The following is a 20645-nucleotide window of genomic DNA, read 5'->3' as shown; positions in this document are numbered from 1 at the left end:
AACTGCACAGTCATCAGCACAAAGGGATGATCTATGAATGACAGAGGTGATGCCGAAATGTAGCAGCACATGAAGTCTACTTAGAATTAGGCTGAGTAGCTCAGGCGGCAGAGCGCTAGCCTTTTGAGTCTTGAAAACTGCAGTCACCAGCCCTAAGAGCCAATCTAAGAATGACAAACTTGATATAGGCCTACTGCTAAATGTCAGTGTCACCTCTGTCTGATAGCCATGCAGTTTAAGAGGTTACCCGCTCTGCTAGGCTGCTTTCAAAGTCAGAAGAGGATTGGGGGTTAGAATTAGATTTCATCTTAGGTAAGATCTCCAGATATGCCTGCACAGCATCAAGTCAAAAGACTAGCAGCAGGCCTCACCAAAAGCTACACACCACACCAGCGCTATACCTCCTAAGCTACTCAGCTTAGAAGTAGAAGATAGTTCATGAGTAAAAAATCCACAGCCCCTACAGTTGTAATGTGAACTGCATTTTGCTCTGAAAACAAAGTTTTAATCTCTAAGTGATGTAAACATTATGATAGGCAATTAGCTCTAGGGTCCAAATCAAGAAGCTCGAAAATTTAAAAAAAAAAACTGAGTGTTCCAGACACTAAAAACACAGTGTTACACATCAGCTCAGACGCTAGCACAGTTGACACTGTGGTCGCTCAGCTCCGAGACCACGAGAGAGCCCTCCAGAGTTGTGCCCATATAAGCAATGCATACGTTTTAGGTCCTACGGTAGCCCTTCAGAGAAGGACCTGTATACGCAAGGCATACATATTAGCTCTTACACCACCTCCCTAGTCCCATAACAACATTGTATAGCCGCCATCTTGTTCAAAAGTCGTAGCTCAGCTCTTAGCCTTTCTTCCAATATTTCTCCATTAACATACGGACACTGAAAATTAGGTCTATTGTGGATCTCTTAAGCCTGAAGTCATAATGTTTCTCGTGAGCCTGGAAGACATCAGGAATGCCAACATCCAGACACTGGTATCCTTTATAGGAGCACCAGTGCTGGACTAGGCAAACCCGTTTAGGGACACAAAGGGTCTTCACAGACCTACGTGTGGAGCCCTCCGAAGGCAGGGCTCACCCATTCTTTATCTATCTATCTATCTATCATCCTGTTTCTCTTCAAACTGTGGCTATAAGATGACTCCCAATCTGCTCTCTAACATCCTCTTGAGAATTTCTAACGCCACAAGTGTTATTCCCTGGTAGTTGGAGCAATTTTTGCATTTTTCCTTTCTTAAACAGGGGGATAATGACACCCTTGCTCCAATCAACAGGTATCCTATCATTCTTCCACACTGCATTGAGCACCCTAAGTAGCCTCTCTAAACCCTGATTCCTGCTGCTTTAATCATGTCGTTAACTCTGATTTCTTGGGCATCTTCTTAAGGACTCTCTCTGTTTCTACCCACATAATGGGAGGTTGCTCTGTGTAAGTTTCAACAGCTGGTTCTTTTGTTCTCTGATCTGATTCTGACCTGTTCAATAGGTGATCAAAATGATTCCTCAGAACCTCTCAGATATCCTCTTCTTTCCGGGCCAGGTTTCCGTTGGGATAACTCTAAACAACTGTTTCATATCGCCTCTGCTGTCTTCCTGTATTTTTTTAGTAAAGTTCTCCCAGCACTTTATCTTCTCCTCTTCGACTACTATTTTAACTCTCAGTTTCTTGGCCCGGTGAATTTGCTCGAGGTCTCTGATCTTCCCCTCCACCTGAGCATCTTTTTTCCGTTTACTCTTGCAATAGTCTTCCTGAAAACCTCAACTGCTTCCTTTATCAAGGTGTTTAAAATTGGTTCCAGTGTACCTTACCACTCTCCACTTCTTCTACAGTCCAGATAATTGGCCCTCTTTTCAATCTGTTGTAGTTCCCACACTTTGATCTTAGGTAATTTCCTAGATGTTATCTTAGATACATTAATGTCTTTGAGATCTGCTACTAATAATTGGGGGTCGTTATTGTGGTTCTCACTACGAATCACCTTGACATCAGTTACAAGTCTACTGCTTTCCTTATCTGTAATTAAGTCAACGACCATCTTCCGCTGTCCATCCCAGCTGTATTGGGTAATCTTGTGACTGACTCTTTTGTTGAACCAACTGTAGTTTACTACCAAACAGTTTTTTATGCAGTAGTCTAAGAGATGTCCCCTTCTAATTTTTTTCTTGATGGCCGTGTGGTTCATCCCTTTCTTATTGCTTAAAGATTCCAATTATGATTCGTGTAATATTCTTTCAATCACAACAGATCTTAAGGCACCAGGGTATAGGAATTTTGATCAACAGGAGTTCTTTAACATGCCAGAAAGCCACCGACGCAGAGTTGTTGCATTTAAACACCCTCAAATACCAACAACCTCAGGCGAGATCAAACCTTCCACCTTGAGAATAGACTCACCAAATGTGTCACCACGGTTGGCTTGTAGATTCTAATTGTGTTGGCTATCCTGATAATTTACTTTGTAAGCAAGATGATTGTGTGTCATTAAGGATTTGACAAAGAAAGTATTATTTCTGGAAGTGGTTATTATTTAAAGGAATGTTATGAACTGGAAGAGGAGGATACAAATAGATACATAAGACCACTGAATCTTAAACAAGAAACTTGAGTGGGACTACAGATGCCCACTCAAGTGTTTTGAGAATATTTCTCATGATATTAGACAGTATATCTTTTTGAACTATTGAAAGCTGAAGTTACACGAGTTAAACTCTCATATTTATGGCCCTATCAGTATGTACACCTCCAAGAGGTATTTTGTAAATGATATGGAAAAGAGTAAGGCACAGATTTTCCAGTTTACAGTGTAATGATGGCCAAAAATAATGTGTGACAATATATAAGAAATAATTTCAAACAATCCATGCAATTTACCTTAACTATTTACAGTATCAGATATTTCCAATTAAATTAGCCAATGCATGCAACAAATTAGGCATACTAATATATGCACTTATCATCCAAGCGTACGACAGAGAGAGAGGAGAACCTAACATTGATTGATACTTAAAACAGGTGTTTGACAATGTCAAACATTACATGGCATAATCAGTCTTAAAAATAAGAAGTAAAAAAACTAGATATCTGGTTTTTGGTACATCAGCCTTCTGCACAACAGACTTACAGTTATTAGTAAAGACAGAGAAATAAGCTGCTTCATTGTCTTTCCATCAGTTGAACAAAAAGAAGTTATTAAACAAAATGTGAAAATTAAGAAGTCATTCAAGTATTTAACACTTTAGCGTCGACGTGTACATTTGCTTTTTTCGTGGTAAACTGCTGAAATGCGATATACATTTTTCAGGTTGTTGTCAGCTACGGATGTTCGTAATTTCATTCGTAGATGATAATCAGAGACATAATTCATGTTCAAAGTTACTATTTTTGTGTCTTCCCATTGGGATGACATATGGTTAACAGGTTGACTATGCAACAGAGAAAGCGCACGTCACCCCTGTCACCCCTACAGGGGTGACAGCCTTTTTAACTTTGTTGTTGTGGAACACTGTGCTCTGTGTTGTGAGCTGTTGATTTACGTGCATTTCAATGAGTTCCTTGTAATTTACAGTTTTGTGACAAGAATTTAATTCCTGTTATGTGTTTCTGTGTTGAGTAAGCCAATGATTACCGATAGAGAGATAGAAGAACAACTTGAAAAGGGTTCGAATGTTGAATCAAGAGATGTTGACATTTAGGATTTGCAATGTGATGCCACCTTTTCCAAGTCGGAATTCGACAGTAGTTTGTGTAGTGAGGACACATGCAAAGATTCCGGTGCTGCATCGGGCAATGATTCAACCAAATCACCAGCCAGTGAAAATTACTGGGGAACATTCTCAGGTTTGCAGGAACATTGTATTTATTTACGCGTAGCCCCGGTTTACAATTTCATCTGAGTGCTAAATCTCAACCAGTATGTAAGAATAAAGCAATAATAAACTCCAATCCACATTATTTTCCTTGCCATTAATAACTGAATTCTGATGGTTGCGTATATCACCCCGGGGGGTGACAAATGTCAGAGAAATTCCCCTGTCTGTTGTGCAATGCACAGCATGCTGAGAAAGGAATGGGCACTGCACTGCACTCTATGAACACCTTACGTGAACAAGCAATGCATTACAACAGCGAATGGTAGCGCTAGTTTCGTGCGACAGCCTGAAGTTGAGAGGCCTGGACACACTACCGTGTCACCCCACGAGGGGTGACACGCTATATTTTGTATGAGGGTCCGTCACCCCACATGGGGTGACATTGTCTTCAAAGTGTTAAAAGTATTTGTCAATTATTAAACAAGATAACAAAAATAATGTTAAGTACCAGATAGCAGAATATATTATTGAATGAGGTCTCTATGATAAAGACAAAAATAAGAAATGAGTTTTTACGTATTCAAATGGGTTCATTGAAGAGGATTATTCAGCAGACATATGAAAAAACTTAAGAAGATAGCCCATCATTTGCTGGCAATGCAATAGAAAAAAGTACAGTGGCAGAAGGACAACAGATCCAACTAAGGCAATGGACTTATAAAACTAGTTTTATAGGGAGCTGACCCTAGACTTGTTTGATGAAAATGGCCATTTGGGAGTGCTAAACACACCTGAACATTGCTGTCTACTGTAGTTCATACAAAGCTCTTTCGTATTCAGGTTCTCCGTCTTAAGATGTACATTAGTGCATTAATGATGCTTGCTTGTGGTTAATATTCTCATGGTGCTAATTGACAGTTTTAGTGCTTATGCATAAGTCTTGTTAAGGGGATTATTTTGTACAGTGTTATGCTGCTTTGCATTTAAAATACAATGGAGAAGAATGATAGGGAATGCATTCTGACTGAAGAGAAAACTGATATGATGCTTTGATATGCATGCAGGATGTAACTAGCAAAGGATTTGAGAATCCTACTTTCTACTCTCTACATAATAAGAGAAGAAAATGATAGCACCTCTTTAACTTTTCATGTAAAATTGTAATCTTATAGTGATAAAAAAGAAAATATAAGAGAAATTATGATGAACTGGATGCATGAATGAAGGAGTGGTTTGTTGGCATTACAACCATGAACATTTGGATCAATGGCACCATACACTGAAATAAGACCTCAAGAATTACAGCAAGTTTGAAAACTTAAGATTTCATTGGTTTTAAAAGGTTCTATACAAGACATAAAGCTCTATGAAGTAACGCCTTAGTAGAGAAAAACAATGTTGGAAAGTCGATTGTTAAGTGGAGGGAAAAACTTATGAGCCTTTGATAAAGTATGACGGTTTGAACATTTTGCAACAGTCAACTTCAATGAACTAAAAGACATTCTGCCCTGTTGACTGTCCTAGTGGAGCCATTTAACATACTTCTCTGGAGTCCAAATAATAGTTGGATGTCACCTCTCTCACCTTGAACTGATAACAGAAGATATTTTGTAAATTTTTATTTTATTTACAATCTGCTTAGTCGCACTGGCACAGATAGGTCTTATGGTGGCGATGGGATAGGAAAGGGCTAGGAGTGGGAAGGAAGTGACCATGGCCTTATTTATAGTACAGCATTTGCCTTGTGCAAAAATGGTAAACAACGGGAAATCATCTGCAGGGCTGCCGACAGTGGGGTTTGAACCCACTATCTCCCAAATGCAAACTGATAGCTACGTGACCCAAACAGCATAGCCACTTACTCGGTGAAGAGATGTTAAGTGCATATCATTTTTAAACAATATTTCTACCCTAAGATACAAATCACTTGTAGAGAAGCAATCCTCTGTCATTTCAAGGATTCTAAAAGTCTTGTTCTGCGACAAACCACGTGTATTTACAGCAATTTTTTGACATGGATGTATGTACTGTCCTCAGCCCGAAGGCTGGTTGGATCCTCAACAGCTCCACCATTATCTGTCATAGATGGCCTAGCCATCACTGAAGAGTCATACTATGGAAATAAGGAGTGAGGTACACTCATGTTCACAAAAACAAAACACCTTGAGAGACTAGAGATAGGAAGTTCATATTCAAAGGACAAGTTCATTAGTATGTTCTGTAGAAACGATTAGCATTTCAGTCACCTAGGTTCTCCATGGGCACTGATGACTTGTTCCATGTGTGATGGCGTCGATGCGTATAAGGCGCGAATGGCGTCCTGGAGTATAGCCATCCACACTGCAGTGACCTGGTTCCACAGTTCATTTTCGGTGGTTGGCATGGGGTCACAGTGCCGCACCCATCGTTTCACCTTATCCTGCACATTTTCAATTGGTGACAAGTCCGGTGATTTGGCAGGCCAGGGCAACAGTTTGATATCCTGTGACAACAAGAAAGCACGTGTTTATGCAGCAACATGTGGTCGTGCATTGTTCTGCTGAAATTAGGCGTCTGGGGTGTCGTGCAGAAAGGGTACGGCTATGGGTCGCAGGATGTCATTCACATAGTTCAAACTGGTCACAGTGCCCTGGACACTCACCAACTGTGATTTGTGGTTGTATCCAATAGCACCCAACACCATAATGCCTTGAGCTGTCCTGTATGTCTTGTGTGAATACAGTCAATGCAATGCCTTTCCCCTTGTCTGCAGCGAACCAAAATGTGGCCATCATTTTGAAACAAACAGAACCTGGATTCATTTGAAAACACTATCTGCTGCCATTCCTGTCCCCAGTGACATCATTCCATACACCATTGCAGTCTAGCATGTTTATGCACATTAGTCAAAGGTAGGCGGAGAAGTGGACGACATGCCAGTAACCCAGACGTAATAAACGGTGACAGATTGTCACTCCTGATAGTGTATGATGTGTTACACTGTTCCATTGTTGCCACAATGCCATTCAGATGAGCTGTCAATCTTCTCGGGGAGTGGTCTAGGTGGTGCGACCAGACCCATCTCGTCATGTTCTACGGCCTTCTGTGAACCATTCTGTACACACCCGCCAACACACTTCGTGCCACACGAGTATCAATTTCCCGGATGGATGCATCACGTTCTCTCATGCCAATAATGCGCCCTCTTTCAAACTCACTCATTTGACGGTACGGTTCTCGCATGCATCTGCGAGGCATCCTGCATGTCTGCTCAAGTCACACTGATCCATTACCTTTGGTTTATAGCAATAACGACAGCCCCAGGCACATTTTACCAGTCGGTGGTGGTGCGCCGAGATATCGCGGACCTTGAACCTGAGGGCCGATATGGTTCAAATGCTAATCATTTCTTCAGAACATACTAATGCACATGTCCTGTGAATATGAACTTCCTATCTCTAGTCTTTCAGGGTATTCTGGTTTTTATGAACATGAGTGTAGTTTCCCATTGCTTTCCTCACTGAGCCAGAAGTTGCTACTGCGTATCAGTCCGCCAAGCCCACTGAAATGCATGCACAAATTGACCCTATGAGCAACAATTTCACACCATTCATAGCAGGGACAGGCTGCATATGGAATGGCATTATTAGCACTGCTAATATCCCAGTCACTTTCATACTGTCAAAGCCAAGGATAAGACTGAAGACAGATCAATGAAAGTAACAAAAATGTTCTAGCCCATATAGAAGACATAGTGCACTTTAAACTCTAGGTCTCGCCAGTAAAGGCATATCTGTTTGGTTCCGGTCAAATTTCAGTTGAGAAACAGATTTGAACAATACACTGTATCAAAACCAATGCTCACTTAAATGTTGGATTTTTTGGACATGTTTCTTTTTACCTGGATGCTTCCCATGTGCCAAGTGACCTAACAAAATCAGTCAATGCATCTGATCAAAGAGTAAAGGAAACAGGTGAGAGTCCCAAAGCACAACTTTGCAATCCTTCTTCTTATTTTCCCACATCTGTGGGGTTGGAGGTGCTAACTATGTAGCACATATAGACTTGGCCCTGATTTATTGCTGGAAGCCCTTCCTGATGCCAACCCTATATGGATGGATGTAATCACCACTGAATGTTTCTGAGGGGGTTGGTAGTGTAGTGTGTTGTCTGAATATGAAGAGGAAAGTGTTGTGACAAACACAGACACCCAGTCTCCAAGCCATAAGAATTTATCAGGCATGATTAAAATCCCCGACCGGACCGGGAATCGAACTGGGAACCCTCTGAACCGTAAGCTTCAACAATGATCATTCGGCCATTGATTACTTTGCCTTAAATACATTTATAACATTAACAGAACCTTATTCAAAGATAATTTCTGAGAATTATACATTGAAGATAACTTCTGAGAATTACATAACAGATTTATGTTTTTGAAAAATATAATTCAAAATGATACAGTAGTCATGAAGGAAATATATTTACCTAACAAGATCTTGAAGGGACAGACTTGATATAGAAAGATTTCAAGAGAAGAGATACAGGATCATACCCACAGGGTTAACTTCAAATATGGCTAGAGGATGCACTTAGCATGCTTGTATATTGAGAGGTTAAAGGTATTAACTTTTTTTTTTGCTAGAGGCTTTACGTCGCACCGACACAGATAGGTCTTATGGCGACGATGGGATAGGAAAGGCCTAGGAGTTGGAAGGAAGCGGCCGTGGCCTTAATTAAGGTACAGCCCCAGCATTTGCCTGGTGTGAAAATGGGAAACCACGGAAAACCATCTTCAGGGCTGCCGATAGTGGGATTCGAACCTACTATCTCCCGGATGCAAGCTCACAGCCGCGCGCCTCTACGCGCACGGCCAACTCACCCGGTAAAGGTATTAACATCTATCACAAAATATCATATGGTATACTTTCACAGTACTTCCTCTGGGCATATACTGCTCTAAGAGGACCCTTGTGATCCTAGAAAACAAGCGCTATGTTTTTACCAGTAGATCACTGCACCTGCAACTACTTTAGTTTAGGGACCAAGGCGGGGTGAAATTTCAGGCTGTGCCATTTTCATTCTGGCTCATATAACTCTACTTAGTAAACATCCCCATGATAAGCTGCAGAAAACTTCACTTTTAGACTCATACCAGCATAGAAGCTCCTGGCAAGTAACAACAGTATCTCAAATTTCAGGAGTCAATTGCTTGGACAGCCACCTTGTAAACACTTTTGTTAACTTCAGCTCATTATGATGTGATAGGTTGACTGAATACTAATGCCTCATAGTGATAACGCCTCCTCGACTGTGATGGGGCCATTTTTCCGCACAACATAGGCCTACTCCTGAGCTGCAATGCTGCGTGTTTTTTTTTTTTTCAAATGTCAGTCCTGTGAGAGTAGAACTCTCTAAACCTTTTGCATTTGTTAAAATTGTTAGCCCATTTATTCACTTGTCATTATACTGATTAATCTTTTTTAAGAATTATTTTGCTTTATGTTGCACCAACACAGGTAGGTCTTATAGCAACAATGGGATAGGAAAGGCTTAGGAGTGGGAAGGAAGCAGCCGTGGCCTTAATTAAGGAACAGCCACAGCATTTGCCTCATGTGAAAATGGGAAACCATGGAAAACCATCTTCAGGGGTGTCTACATTGGGGCTCGAACCCACTATCTCCTGGATGCAAGCTTACAGCTGTGCGCCTCTAACCACACAGCCAAATCGCCCGGTACTGATTACTCATCCAACAATGAATCTCTATAGGTTTCATGCCCATGCTGTTTAAAAATCTCACAACACTTCACTGTTCCTGCTTGGTGCACAGTTGCAACGGCATAGTTATCTTGCTGGACTATTTCTTAGGTTCTTGTGCATGCTAATGCCTTCCATTTGTAGCTCAAGGCCCAATCTATGCATACCCGACACAACGATATTGGTCATTCACACAATTATTTAGCAAAGTTGTCAGGTTTCCATAGAATGAACCTTTGGTATGTAGGCAAGTCCATGAATCGAAGGAAAGAACAGTTTTTCACCAGGTATTTAACCATCAAGTTACACGCACAAACTAAAGAGTGTAACTATTAAAAGTAGTTATGCAATAATTACTGGAAACCAATGATTTCACTGTATCTGAAAAAGGCTATAATACCAAAATAATCACTTAACTTTTTGTTCTATTTACCAAGAGAAACGTACACAACATTTGGCACATTCATCCTTCCTGTATAAAAAAATATAACACCTAGTTAAGACACTCTAGGAATATTTCTACATTATATTTCTAAAACAGAGTTTGAGATCTCAACCAATTAGGTATTTTTTTTTAAATAATACCTAATAAAACTCTCAGACTGTGGGTGTCAATGAGAGAATATGGCAGCTGTATGGTTAACTGTCAGTTGTCACTCACTGTAGTACTTAAAAAATCCCACCCTTGCACACATCCACTATCCACCTACGCAAGCCTAATCCCTTATGCCTCGTGAAGCAAACCAATAATCTGACACATTTATCCTTCATGAGTAAGTAACAAACCACTACTCCCATCATCTGAGAGTTTTACTTAATTCTGCAACAATATGAACAGAGGCTAATTAAATACCTTGAACTTTCTTCTTGTAGTCCTCAGGTTTATGCAAATACATTGCAGCTGCATCACCATTGAGAGGATCAATTGGATTTGGATAAGTCAGTAACTGAGGAAGGAACGACTCAAAAATGTTTGATAAATCTGAAAATAATACAAATGCTCTCATACAGCAGGAATAACAGAACATGTAAGAAGTGAAACATTCTGAATACCACTTTAAGCGAGTTAGCTTTTGTTCAGGTTATAAGACCAATGGTACAAACAATTTACACACAAAATTAAATAAGCTGATCTAACACACATTTTCACAAATATGCATGGCAACACACATTCAAGACTTCAGTAAAATTAAAACTAACAACTTAAAGACATTACTTCTCTGTGAGTTCTCCGACAACTCACGGCTGTCAAAACATGCAAAACACTATTGAAGCACAATCTAGGACTTCGAAGACCAGCACTAACCAACTAAGTCACACTACCAGACTTCTTCAAGCAGTAACAACCATTTTCATCATCTGCAATAGGTACTGTCAAAAAATGAAATGGTGTATGGCTTTTAGTGCCGGGAGTGCCCGAGGACAAGTTCGGCTTGCCAGATGCAGGTCTTCTGATTTGACACCCGTAGGCGACCTGTGTGTCATGAGGATGAAATGATGACGAAGACAACACATACATACACCTATCCCCCGTGCCAGCGGAATTAATCAATTATGGTTAAAATTTGCGACCCTGCTGGGAATCAAACCCAGGACCCCTGTGACCAAGGCCAGCACACACCATTTAGCCATGGAGCCAGACATACAGTAGGTATTGTCAATAAACAAGTGACAATTCAAAAAATGAGTAACAGTCTTCCACCTCCATCTTCACCCAAAAAAATGAAAGTTTATGGTATCAAACTTGCCCTAAAGATTTTTTTTCTATTTTCAAGCAACAAGAGCATGTACATGTGACCATTTCTAATAAGCACTGAAAAATTGTGATATATTCTGTCTGAAAATACAGGGTCTTTATTTTATAACTGTGCATCAGAAACCAAACTAAGTTGTCGCATTGACACTCTTCCACTGTCTGGTAAAATGCACACCATATCTGCATGCTACTCAGTGACAAATTACAGTAACAGAATGCTCTTTCAGGTGAAACTAAGAAACTAAAATCTTACCGGGCATTAAAGGAGATGTTCAAAGTGACATCCCTTAGCTCTCAAATATGTTTCCTCCTCCTAAAACAGGTTTATAATACAGTTGACAAATCTCAGCAAGAGAGACATTCAAGAGAGCTTGCCAAATGTTCTCCTGTAGTTCTTCTCTTGGGTGTGGGTTGTACACATACATCTCTCCTTTCATCACCACCCACAGGACATAATCACAGGGATGTAAGTGGGAAGATTTAATGAGTCAGATAATCACAAAACCCTTTAGAATGGTTCTTATTACTGCCAGGGATCAATAACTAGCAAGGGGTGTAATGTTATGACCAGCCATGCATGCAGGCCCAGACCTTTAAGAGGCCCCAGAGACTCCTTGACAAAAAACACCTAATGCCACTCTGCCCAGAAATGGTCAGAAGGCCAGATCATGACAGTTTTATAGAATCAGTCAAAATACAGCTGAACCTGAGTTATGCGTACAGAAAAGTGAAGAGCAGATACCAGATTTTACATATAACTAAGAATTATTTACAAACCAGGTTTAGTTATTATGTCGTATAATTATTCAAATAATTTTTTCTATTTTCAGGAAAAAGATTAAAGACAGGTTATTTCAGAGGTATAAGTTAACAGCCAATTTGTGGTTATGATTTTTTAATATCAGGTTTGCAACATTATTAAGCAAAATTGTTGATTTTGCATCCAATTCTTGAAAATTTCTTTAAAACAGTTTCTCTTACTAATAACTGTGCCACGTCAGGTATAAACAATTACTACATCTCCAGCTATTTTGTTAAGAAGAAAGCCATACTATCCAGTGTCGACTCAGTTAAATGTAACTTAAGAGCTCCTCAGTGTATCGAACACACAGGTTAAATATAAATATTATACTACAACATACCTGTAAAAAGCACATTGTTAAACAAGGGATAAAAATATGAACTATTAAACTGCTTACAGTTAAAACGGAAGTGTGTCCTGTGTCCCGAACATGTGTCTTATTATCTTTTTACTTTAGCTTTATGCCGCACAGTCACTTCCTATGACCTTTGTTACACCACTGCATCCCTCTGACATCTGCAGATGAAGTCCCACCACCAATAACGCCGACTCCAATGTATCGCATTTCTAACTCGCCTGTGTTTAGATCAGAGGAAATGCATACGTAGGCAACATTATTTTAACATTTTTACATTCAAATAAACGAAGATTAGAATGAATGATGAAATACTAGGCACAGAGAAATGATTGATTCAACGTAACCCAAAGAGGGTGAAACAAAAGAAGAGGAAACTGCATTTAACAAAAATTAAAATGTATAACACTGAATTACGTATAATTAGGTTACACACAATCTTTCCTACTTTTTGGTATTGGCTTTACGTCGCACTGACACAGAGAGGTCTTATGGCGACAATGGGACAGGAAAGGGCTAGGAATGGAAGGAAGCAGCCGTGGCATTAATTAAGGTACAGCCCCAGCATTTGCCTGGTGTGAAAATGGGAAACCACGGAAAACCATTTCAGGGCTGCCGACAGGAGTTTGAACACACTATCTCCCAAATAGTGGATATTGGCCACACTTAAGAGACTGCAGCTATCGAGCTCGGTGATCTTTCCTACTTTTAAAGACACCACTCAAATTAGTCTACTAATGTCATTCCACGCCATCTTTCCACTGACAGCTCAGAGCACAAGAACAATAAAACTTTGATTTCCACCTATTCAATACAATAAAAGCAATTATAACATTAGGATCTCATCCTTATTTTGTTTAACTGTTAAAACCTAGGACACGTTTCGTTCATATTATGAACATCTTCAGCTGTACATATTCATACAAGGTTACATTGATGACATTGTTCTAGAACGTACATTTATGGTTTGCCATTAACAAACTTACCCATACTAAACTTTCAAAAAACTCTTAAATATGAAGCGTTTATATATTACGTCGTCTTATTGAAAATAATGTGACTATTTATTGAGTTTGAAACCTTAAAACCTTATTCTAATATTTAAAATACAATGCCTTTAGTTAGTCTCTGTATAAATACATTTACAATCTGTTAAAATGCACTGTATTTTAAATATTAGAATAAGGTTTTAAAGTTCAAATTCAATAAATAGCCATATTATTTTCAATAAGACGACGTAATATATAAACCCTTTATATTCAAGAGGTTTTTTAAAGTTTAGTATGGATAAGTTTTTTTTGCTACTTGCTTTACGTCGCACCGACACAGACAGGTCTTATGGCGACGATGGGACAGAAAATAGCTAGGAGTGGAAAGGAATCGGCCGTGGCCTTAATTAAGGTACAGACCCAGCATTTGCCTGGTGTGAAAACGGGAAACCACGGAAAACCATTTTCAGGGCTGCCGACAGTGGGGTTCGAACCTACTATCTCCCGAATATTGGATACTGGCCTCACTTAACCGACTGCAGCTATCGAGCTCGGTATGGATAAGTTTGTTAATGGCAAACCACAAATGTAAGATCTAGAGCAATGTTATCAATTTAACCTGGTAAGAATTAGCTGAAGATGTTCAAAATATGAACGAAACAAGTCCTAGGTTTTAACAATTAAGCAATAAAATAAGGATGAGATCCTAATTTTATAATTGCTTTTAATGTACTGAATAGGTTGAAATCAAAGTTTTATTGTTCTCCTTTTAACATACCACTTAGACAAGCAACTCATCTTCTTTCTTCCAAGTCTTCCAAGCCCAAACTTTGAATCATTTTTGTAACGCTACTCTTTTGTCGGAAATCACCGAGAACAAATCAAGCAGCTTTTCTTTGGATTTTTTCCAGTTCTTGAATCAAGTAATCCTGGTGAGGGTCCCATACACTGGAACCATACTCTAGTTGGGGTCTTACCAGAGACTTATATGCCCTCTCCTTCACATCTTTACTACAAACCCTAAACACCCTCATAACCATGTGAGGAGATATGTACCCTTTATTTACAATCCCATTTATGTGATTACCCCAATGAAAATCCTACCTTATATTAACACCTAGATACTTAAAGTGATCCTCATAAGAAACATTCACCCCATCAACGCAGTAATTAGAACTGAGAGGACTTTTCCTATTTGTGAAACTCAGAACCTGACTTCTAACCCTGTTTATCATCATTTTACAACATTATCCAGGTCATTTTGCAGTTGCTCACAATCTTGTAACTTCCTTACTACTCTATACAGAATAATATAATCTGCAAAAAGCTTTACCTCTGATTCCACTTCTTTACTCAATCATCTATATATATTTAAAATAACTTGTCCTGACTGACTGATTCATTATCGCTGAGCCAAAACTACTGGACATAAACAAATGAAATTTTGGGGATACATCCATATTAACATGTAGGTGCTCGCTAAGAGAGGATTTTTGGATATTCCGTCTCTAAGGGGGTGAAAAGGGGGGAAGGGGGGTGAAATTTTAAAATGAGTGTATCTATCTCTCAAAACTTTTAAAGATTACAGATGTAAAAAATTGGTATTTAGAATCTTCTTTATAAATAAGGAAACACATATTTTTTTTGTTTTTGTTTTTGGAAAATCCCAATGGGAGGGGTGAAAAAGGGTGATTAAAGGGGTTGAATGCCTTTAATGAGGATACTTAATCTCTCAGAAACGGAAGATATCACAGACCTGAGAATTGGTATTTGGGATCTTCCTTTAAAAATAATGAACCAAGCTCGATAGCTGCAGTCGCTTAAGTGCGACTAGTATCCAGTAATCGGGAGATAGCGGGTTCGAGCCCCACTGTCGGCAGCCCTGAAGATGGTTTTCTGTGGTTTCCCATTTTGACACCAGGCAAATGCTGGGGCTGTACCTTAATTAAAACCACGTCCGCTTCCTTCCAATTCCTAGGCCTTTACTGTCCCATCGTCGCCATAAGACCTATCTGTGTTGGTGCGACGTAAAGCAAATAGAAAAAAAGGAAAACCAATAAAGAAACACGTATTTTTTTTCTTTTTGGAAAATCCAATTAATGGGGGGGGGGGGGGTGAAAAGGGGGTGAATTTTTAAAATGAGTGTATTTATATCTCAAAACTTTTAAAGTTTACAGATGTAAAAATTGGTATTTCGTATCTCCTTTAAAAATAAAGAAACACCTATTTTTTTTGTTTTGTTTTCAGAAAATCCCAATAGGAGGGGTGAAGAGGAGTGAAAAAGGGTTGAATGCCTTTAATGATGATACTCATATCTCAGAAACTGAAGATATTACAGACCTGAAAATTGGTATTTGGGTTCTCCTTTAAAAATAAAGAGACATGTATTTTTTTGTATTTGGAAAATCCAATTAATGGGAAGGTGGGTGAAAAGGGGGTTAATTTTTAAAATGAGTGTATCTATATCTCAAAACTTTTAAAGTTTAAAGATGTAAACATTGGTATTTAGAATCACCTTTAAAAATAAAGAAACACGTATTTTTTTGTTTTCAGAAAATCCCAATGGGAGGGGTGAAGAAAAGTGAGAAAGGGTTTGAACGCCTTTAATGACGATACTTACATCTCAGAAACGGAAGATATTACAGACCTAAAAATTGGTATTTGGGATCTCCTTTGAAAATAAAGAAACACGTATTTTGTTTTTGTTTTTGGAGAATACAATTAATGGGGGTTAAACAGGTTAAACAAATTGGGGTGAATTTTTAGAAGGACTATATCTACAGTATATCTAAGAAACGTAAAATGTTACAGACGTAAAAATTGGTGTTTGGAATCTCCTGTAAAAGTAAGGAAACATGGGTGATTTGTTTTTTGGAAACTCCACTTAAGGTGTACTAAAAAGGGGGTGAAATTTTAAAATGAGAATCTCTACAGTATATCTCAAAAACTTAACATGTTACCAAAGTGAAATATAGTATTTTTTATCTCTACTAAAAATAATGATACAAGTATTTTTTGTTTTCTGAAAAACCACTTGGACGGAGGGATAAAAGTGACTGAAAATAGGGTTGAATTCTTTTAATTAGGATACTGATATCTCAAAAGCTGAAGATGTTACAGACGTGAAATTTGGTATTTGGAATCTCCTTTAAAAAAAAAATAAAGGAATAGCATTTTTTTCTTTTTTTTTTCAGAAATCCACCTAAAGGGGGGAGGGAAAGTAAAAAATTAGTTGAATTATTTGTATGAGGATATTAATATCTGAAAAACGAAAGATTTTGCAGACGTTGAAATTGGTATTTGGAATCTGCTTTAAAATTAAACAAACACGTATTCTCGGAAAATCCAATGAAGGGGCCGGGGGGAGAGGTGAAAGAATTGAAAAATTAATTGAATTAATTGTATGAGGATACTTACATCTAATAAAAACTAAAGATGTTACAGACGTGAAAATTGGTATTTGGATCTCCTTTAAAAACAAAGAAAAAAGCGTTTTTGGGGTATCTCATCTTGGGGGGCGGGGGTGAAAAGGAGTTGAATTCCTTTTATGACGACACATTTCTCTAAAGCTGAAGATGTTAGAGTAGTGATAATTCATATTTAGAAGATCCTTTACTATTAAACAGACAATATTTTTTAAAAGGAAATTCATTTACGGGGAGGGGTGGGAGTGTGAATGGAAGTGAAAAAAAAAAAAAAAAAAGTGAATTCTTTTTAGGGGGATACTTATATCTCAGAACTGAAGGTAACAGACATGGTATTTGGAATCTCCTTTAAACATAAGGAAACACGACTTTTTTTTTGGGCGGGGTGTGTGTGTGTGTAAATCAACTTAACGGCAGTGGGGTGAAAAAGGAGTTGAGAGCAATTGATTTTACTGTTCATAATGTACTTATTCTGATCATAAACTGATCATTTTTATTAATCTTTCCTGGGTTTGTTTTTAAGAACCATCTTTTCCTTTGGAGAACAAAGTTAGATTACAGTAGATTCTCCTGGCATATAAATAATTTGAAATAAACGACAGGAATGAAAATGACTGTGCAATTGTTCATCTCGATAATAAGATCAATAATGCACGGAAGTATATCATTCATGTCGCCGGAAATCTTGCGCACTTGCCTACGCGCGACAGTGGTGCTGGTCAAATTGTCAGCACTGACAATGGCAGATGTAATTTACCACCAAGTAGCGCGGTCTTGCATTTTGCTGTGGGTTCCAGACCATCAATGATAATAATAATAATAAAAAAATAATGTTCTGGACCATCGTCAAAATGTGCAGACCGCGCTGGGAACGGGTCCTGGCCGGGTAATGACTACGACTGCAGTCTGGCCGCGGGTTCAGTACCACCAAGGCACCCAAGACGACACCACGCCAGATCTCCACAAGGATTTGATCCATATTAAAAATGCTTATAGGAAAAAATGGCAAAGATTTAGGGACCCAACTGACCAGGTGGAATACCTGGACCTAGCCCAGGAAGTACAAAAGCGATTGCTGGAAAGAAAGATTGAAAAATGGGAGTAACTTTGTGTAATCTCTCAGAAAACTAGTTAGATCGCGAATTTCAGCAGATTAAATAGAAAACTTTAAGCATTCAATTATAAATTTCATTATAATACCGTAGCGAAGCACGGGTATCTTGCTAGTTTATATTTATAAGAAGCCCGACCCGTTGGCTGAATGGTCAACGTACTGGCCTTCGGTTCTGAGGGTCCCGGGTTCGATTCCCGGCCGGGTCGGGGATTTTAACTTTCATTGGTTAATTCGGGGGCTGGGTGTTTGTGCTGTCCCCAACATCCCTGCAACTCACACACCACACATAACACTATCCTCCACCACAATAACACGCAGTTACCTACACATGGCAGATGCCGCCCACCCTCATCGGAGGGTCTGCCTTACAAGGGCTGCACTCGGCTAGTAACAGCCACACGAAATTATATATATTATTTATAAGAAAACATAAGGGTCCAATAATACTGCCTTGAGGAATTCCCCTCTTAATTAGTACAGGGTCAGATAAATTCTAATTCTAAACTCTAATTCTCTGAGATCTATTTTCTAGAAATATAGCAACCCATTCAATCACTCTTTTGTCTACTACAATTGCACTCATTTTTGCTAGTAGTCTCCCAGGATCCACCCTATCAAATACTTTAGGCAGGTCAATCGCAATACAGTCCATTCGACCGCCTGAATCCAAGACATCTGCTATATCCTGCTGGAATCCTACAAGTTGAGCTTCGGTGGAATAACCTTTCCTAAACCCAAACTGCCTTCTATTGAACCAGTTATTAATTTTGCAAACATATCTAATATAATCAGAAAGAATGCCTTCCCAAAGCTTACATGCAATGCATGTCAAACTTGGCCTGTAATTTTCAGCTTTTTTTCTTATCATCCTTTCCTTTATACACAGGGGCTACTATAGCAACTCTCCATTCATTCGGTATAACTCCTTCATGCAAACAATAATCAACAGTAAGTACTTCAGATATGGTATTATATCCCAACCCATCGTCTTTAGTACTTCTCCAGAAATCTTATCAATTCCAGCCGCTTTTCTAGTTTCCAACTTTTGTATCTTATTGTAAGTGTCATTGTTATCATATGTACATTTTAATACTTTTTTAGCATTAGTCACCTCCTCTATCTGGACATTATCCTTGTAACCAACAATCTTTATATACTGCTGACTGAATAATTCCGCCTTTTTAAGATCCTCACATGCACACACCCCTTGTTCATTGATGATTCTTGGAATGTCCTCCTTGGAACCTGTTTCTGCCTTAAAGTACCTATACATACCCTTCCATTTTTCACTAACATTTGTATGACTGCCAATTATGCTTGCCGTCATTGCCGTCATGTTATCCTTAGCTGACTTCTTTGCTAGATTCAGTTTGCTAATAAGTTCCTTCAATTTCTCCTTACTTCCACAGCCATTTACTAACTATTTCTTTCCAATCTGCACCTCCTCCTTGGTCTCTTTATTTCTCTATTATAATAAGGTGGGTCTTTACCATTCCTTACCACCTTTAAAGGTACAAACCTGTTTTCACATTCCTCAACAATTGCTTTAAACTCATCCCAAGGTCTGTTTACATTTTTATTTACCGTTTTCCACCTATCATAGTTACTTTTTAAAAACTCCCTCATGCTTGTTTTATAAGCCATATGGCACTGCCTAATAGTAAGGCCTTCCCTTCTATCACATTTATTTTTAACTACAACTAAAACAGCTTCATGATCACTAATACCATCTATTACTTCTATAGAGCTCATCTGGTTTTACCAGCACCACGTCCAGGATATTCTCCCCTGTAGTTTGTTCCATCACTTTCTGAATCAGCCGCCCCTCCCCTTTGTGTAGGAAATGACATTAATTCACCAGAAAGGAGAATATGTTCAGTGGTTTAGATGAAGGAAGAGGACCCCAGTCCCAATGGCAGATAAAACGGAAGAACTTTCTCCTGTCAGCAAAGTCTGTACTTCAGTGAAGCGGTTGCAAAAGGCGTCTGTACTCCTGATCCCATCCTAATGATAACCTAAATATGAATACGGTACTTGTAAAGTTACCTCGGAAAACATTAGGGTAAACCCTGTAAGCGCCACACAGTCCTCAGGTGCTGGGAGAACTGTGAAAAATTGGCGACCAATAGTCAACGTCATGAAGGTGGACACAATCAACCTTATGACCCTGACAGGAAAGGCAAAAGAAGTGGTGGATTTTTAGGAGAAAAGTGGTAGAGCAATGACGGGGTTGAGCAAAGTTAAATGGAAGGGGAAAGGAAAGAAGAGAATGAGGAAAGAATATACACTATACTGGAGTGGTGGATGAGAGGTGAAAAACTGAGTTGGTCTGATAATTTCAAAACAGCTGGAGTACGTGGATATGGCAGAGTGCATAGGCAACAGGATAATGAAAATTAGACTGAGAAATAGGAATGAAATGAAGGACTTCATACAAGTGAATGCACTACAAACAGGGAACATAAGGGAGGATACTAAGGAATTCCTGAAGAAACTAGAAAACGAGGTAACTGATGTGGAAGTGATTATAACGGAAGATTTAAATTCACAGGTTGAAAATGAAAGACAAGGAAACAAAGTTTTTTTTTTTTTTTCAATTGGCTTTATGTCGCACCGACACAGACAGAAGGAAGCGGCCATGG

At 38.9% G+C, this 20645-nt stretch overlaps 1 protein-coding gene across 1 annotated transcript in view; it reads right to left on the bottom strand.

Annotated features, from left to right (window-relative positions):
- LOC136864213 (ubiquitin-conjugating enzyme E2 H) overlaps positions 1–20645 on the bottom strand; it is a 115660-nt gene that overhangs the window by 15961 nt on the left and 79054 nt on the right. The window contains exon 4 of the mRNA XM_067140923.2: positions 10416–10544. Coding sequence (XP_066997024.1) covers positions 10416–10544 — 129 coding nt within the window. The remainder of the gene's footprint in view (positions 1–10415; positions 10545–20645) is intronic.

This window comes from Anabrus simplex, chromosome 2 (assembly GCF_040414725.1).
Source record: "Anabrus simplex isolate iqAnaSimp1 chromosome 2, ASM4041472v1, whole genome shotgun sequence".
In the NCBI taxonomy this organism is placed as follows: Eukaryota; Metazoa; Arthropoda; class Insecta; order Orthoptera; family Tettigoniidae; genus Anabrus; species Anabrus simplex.
The sequence above is the reverse complement of the archived record's forward strand: the minus strand, read 5'-3'. Positions and strand labels throughout refer to the sequence as shown.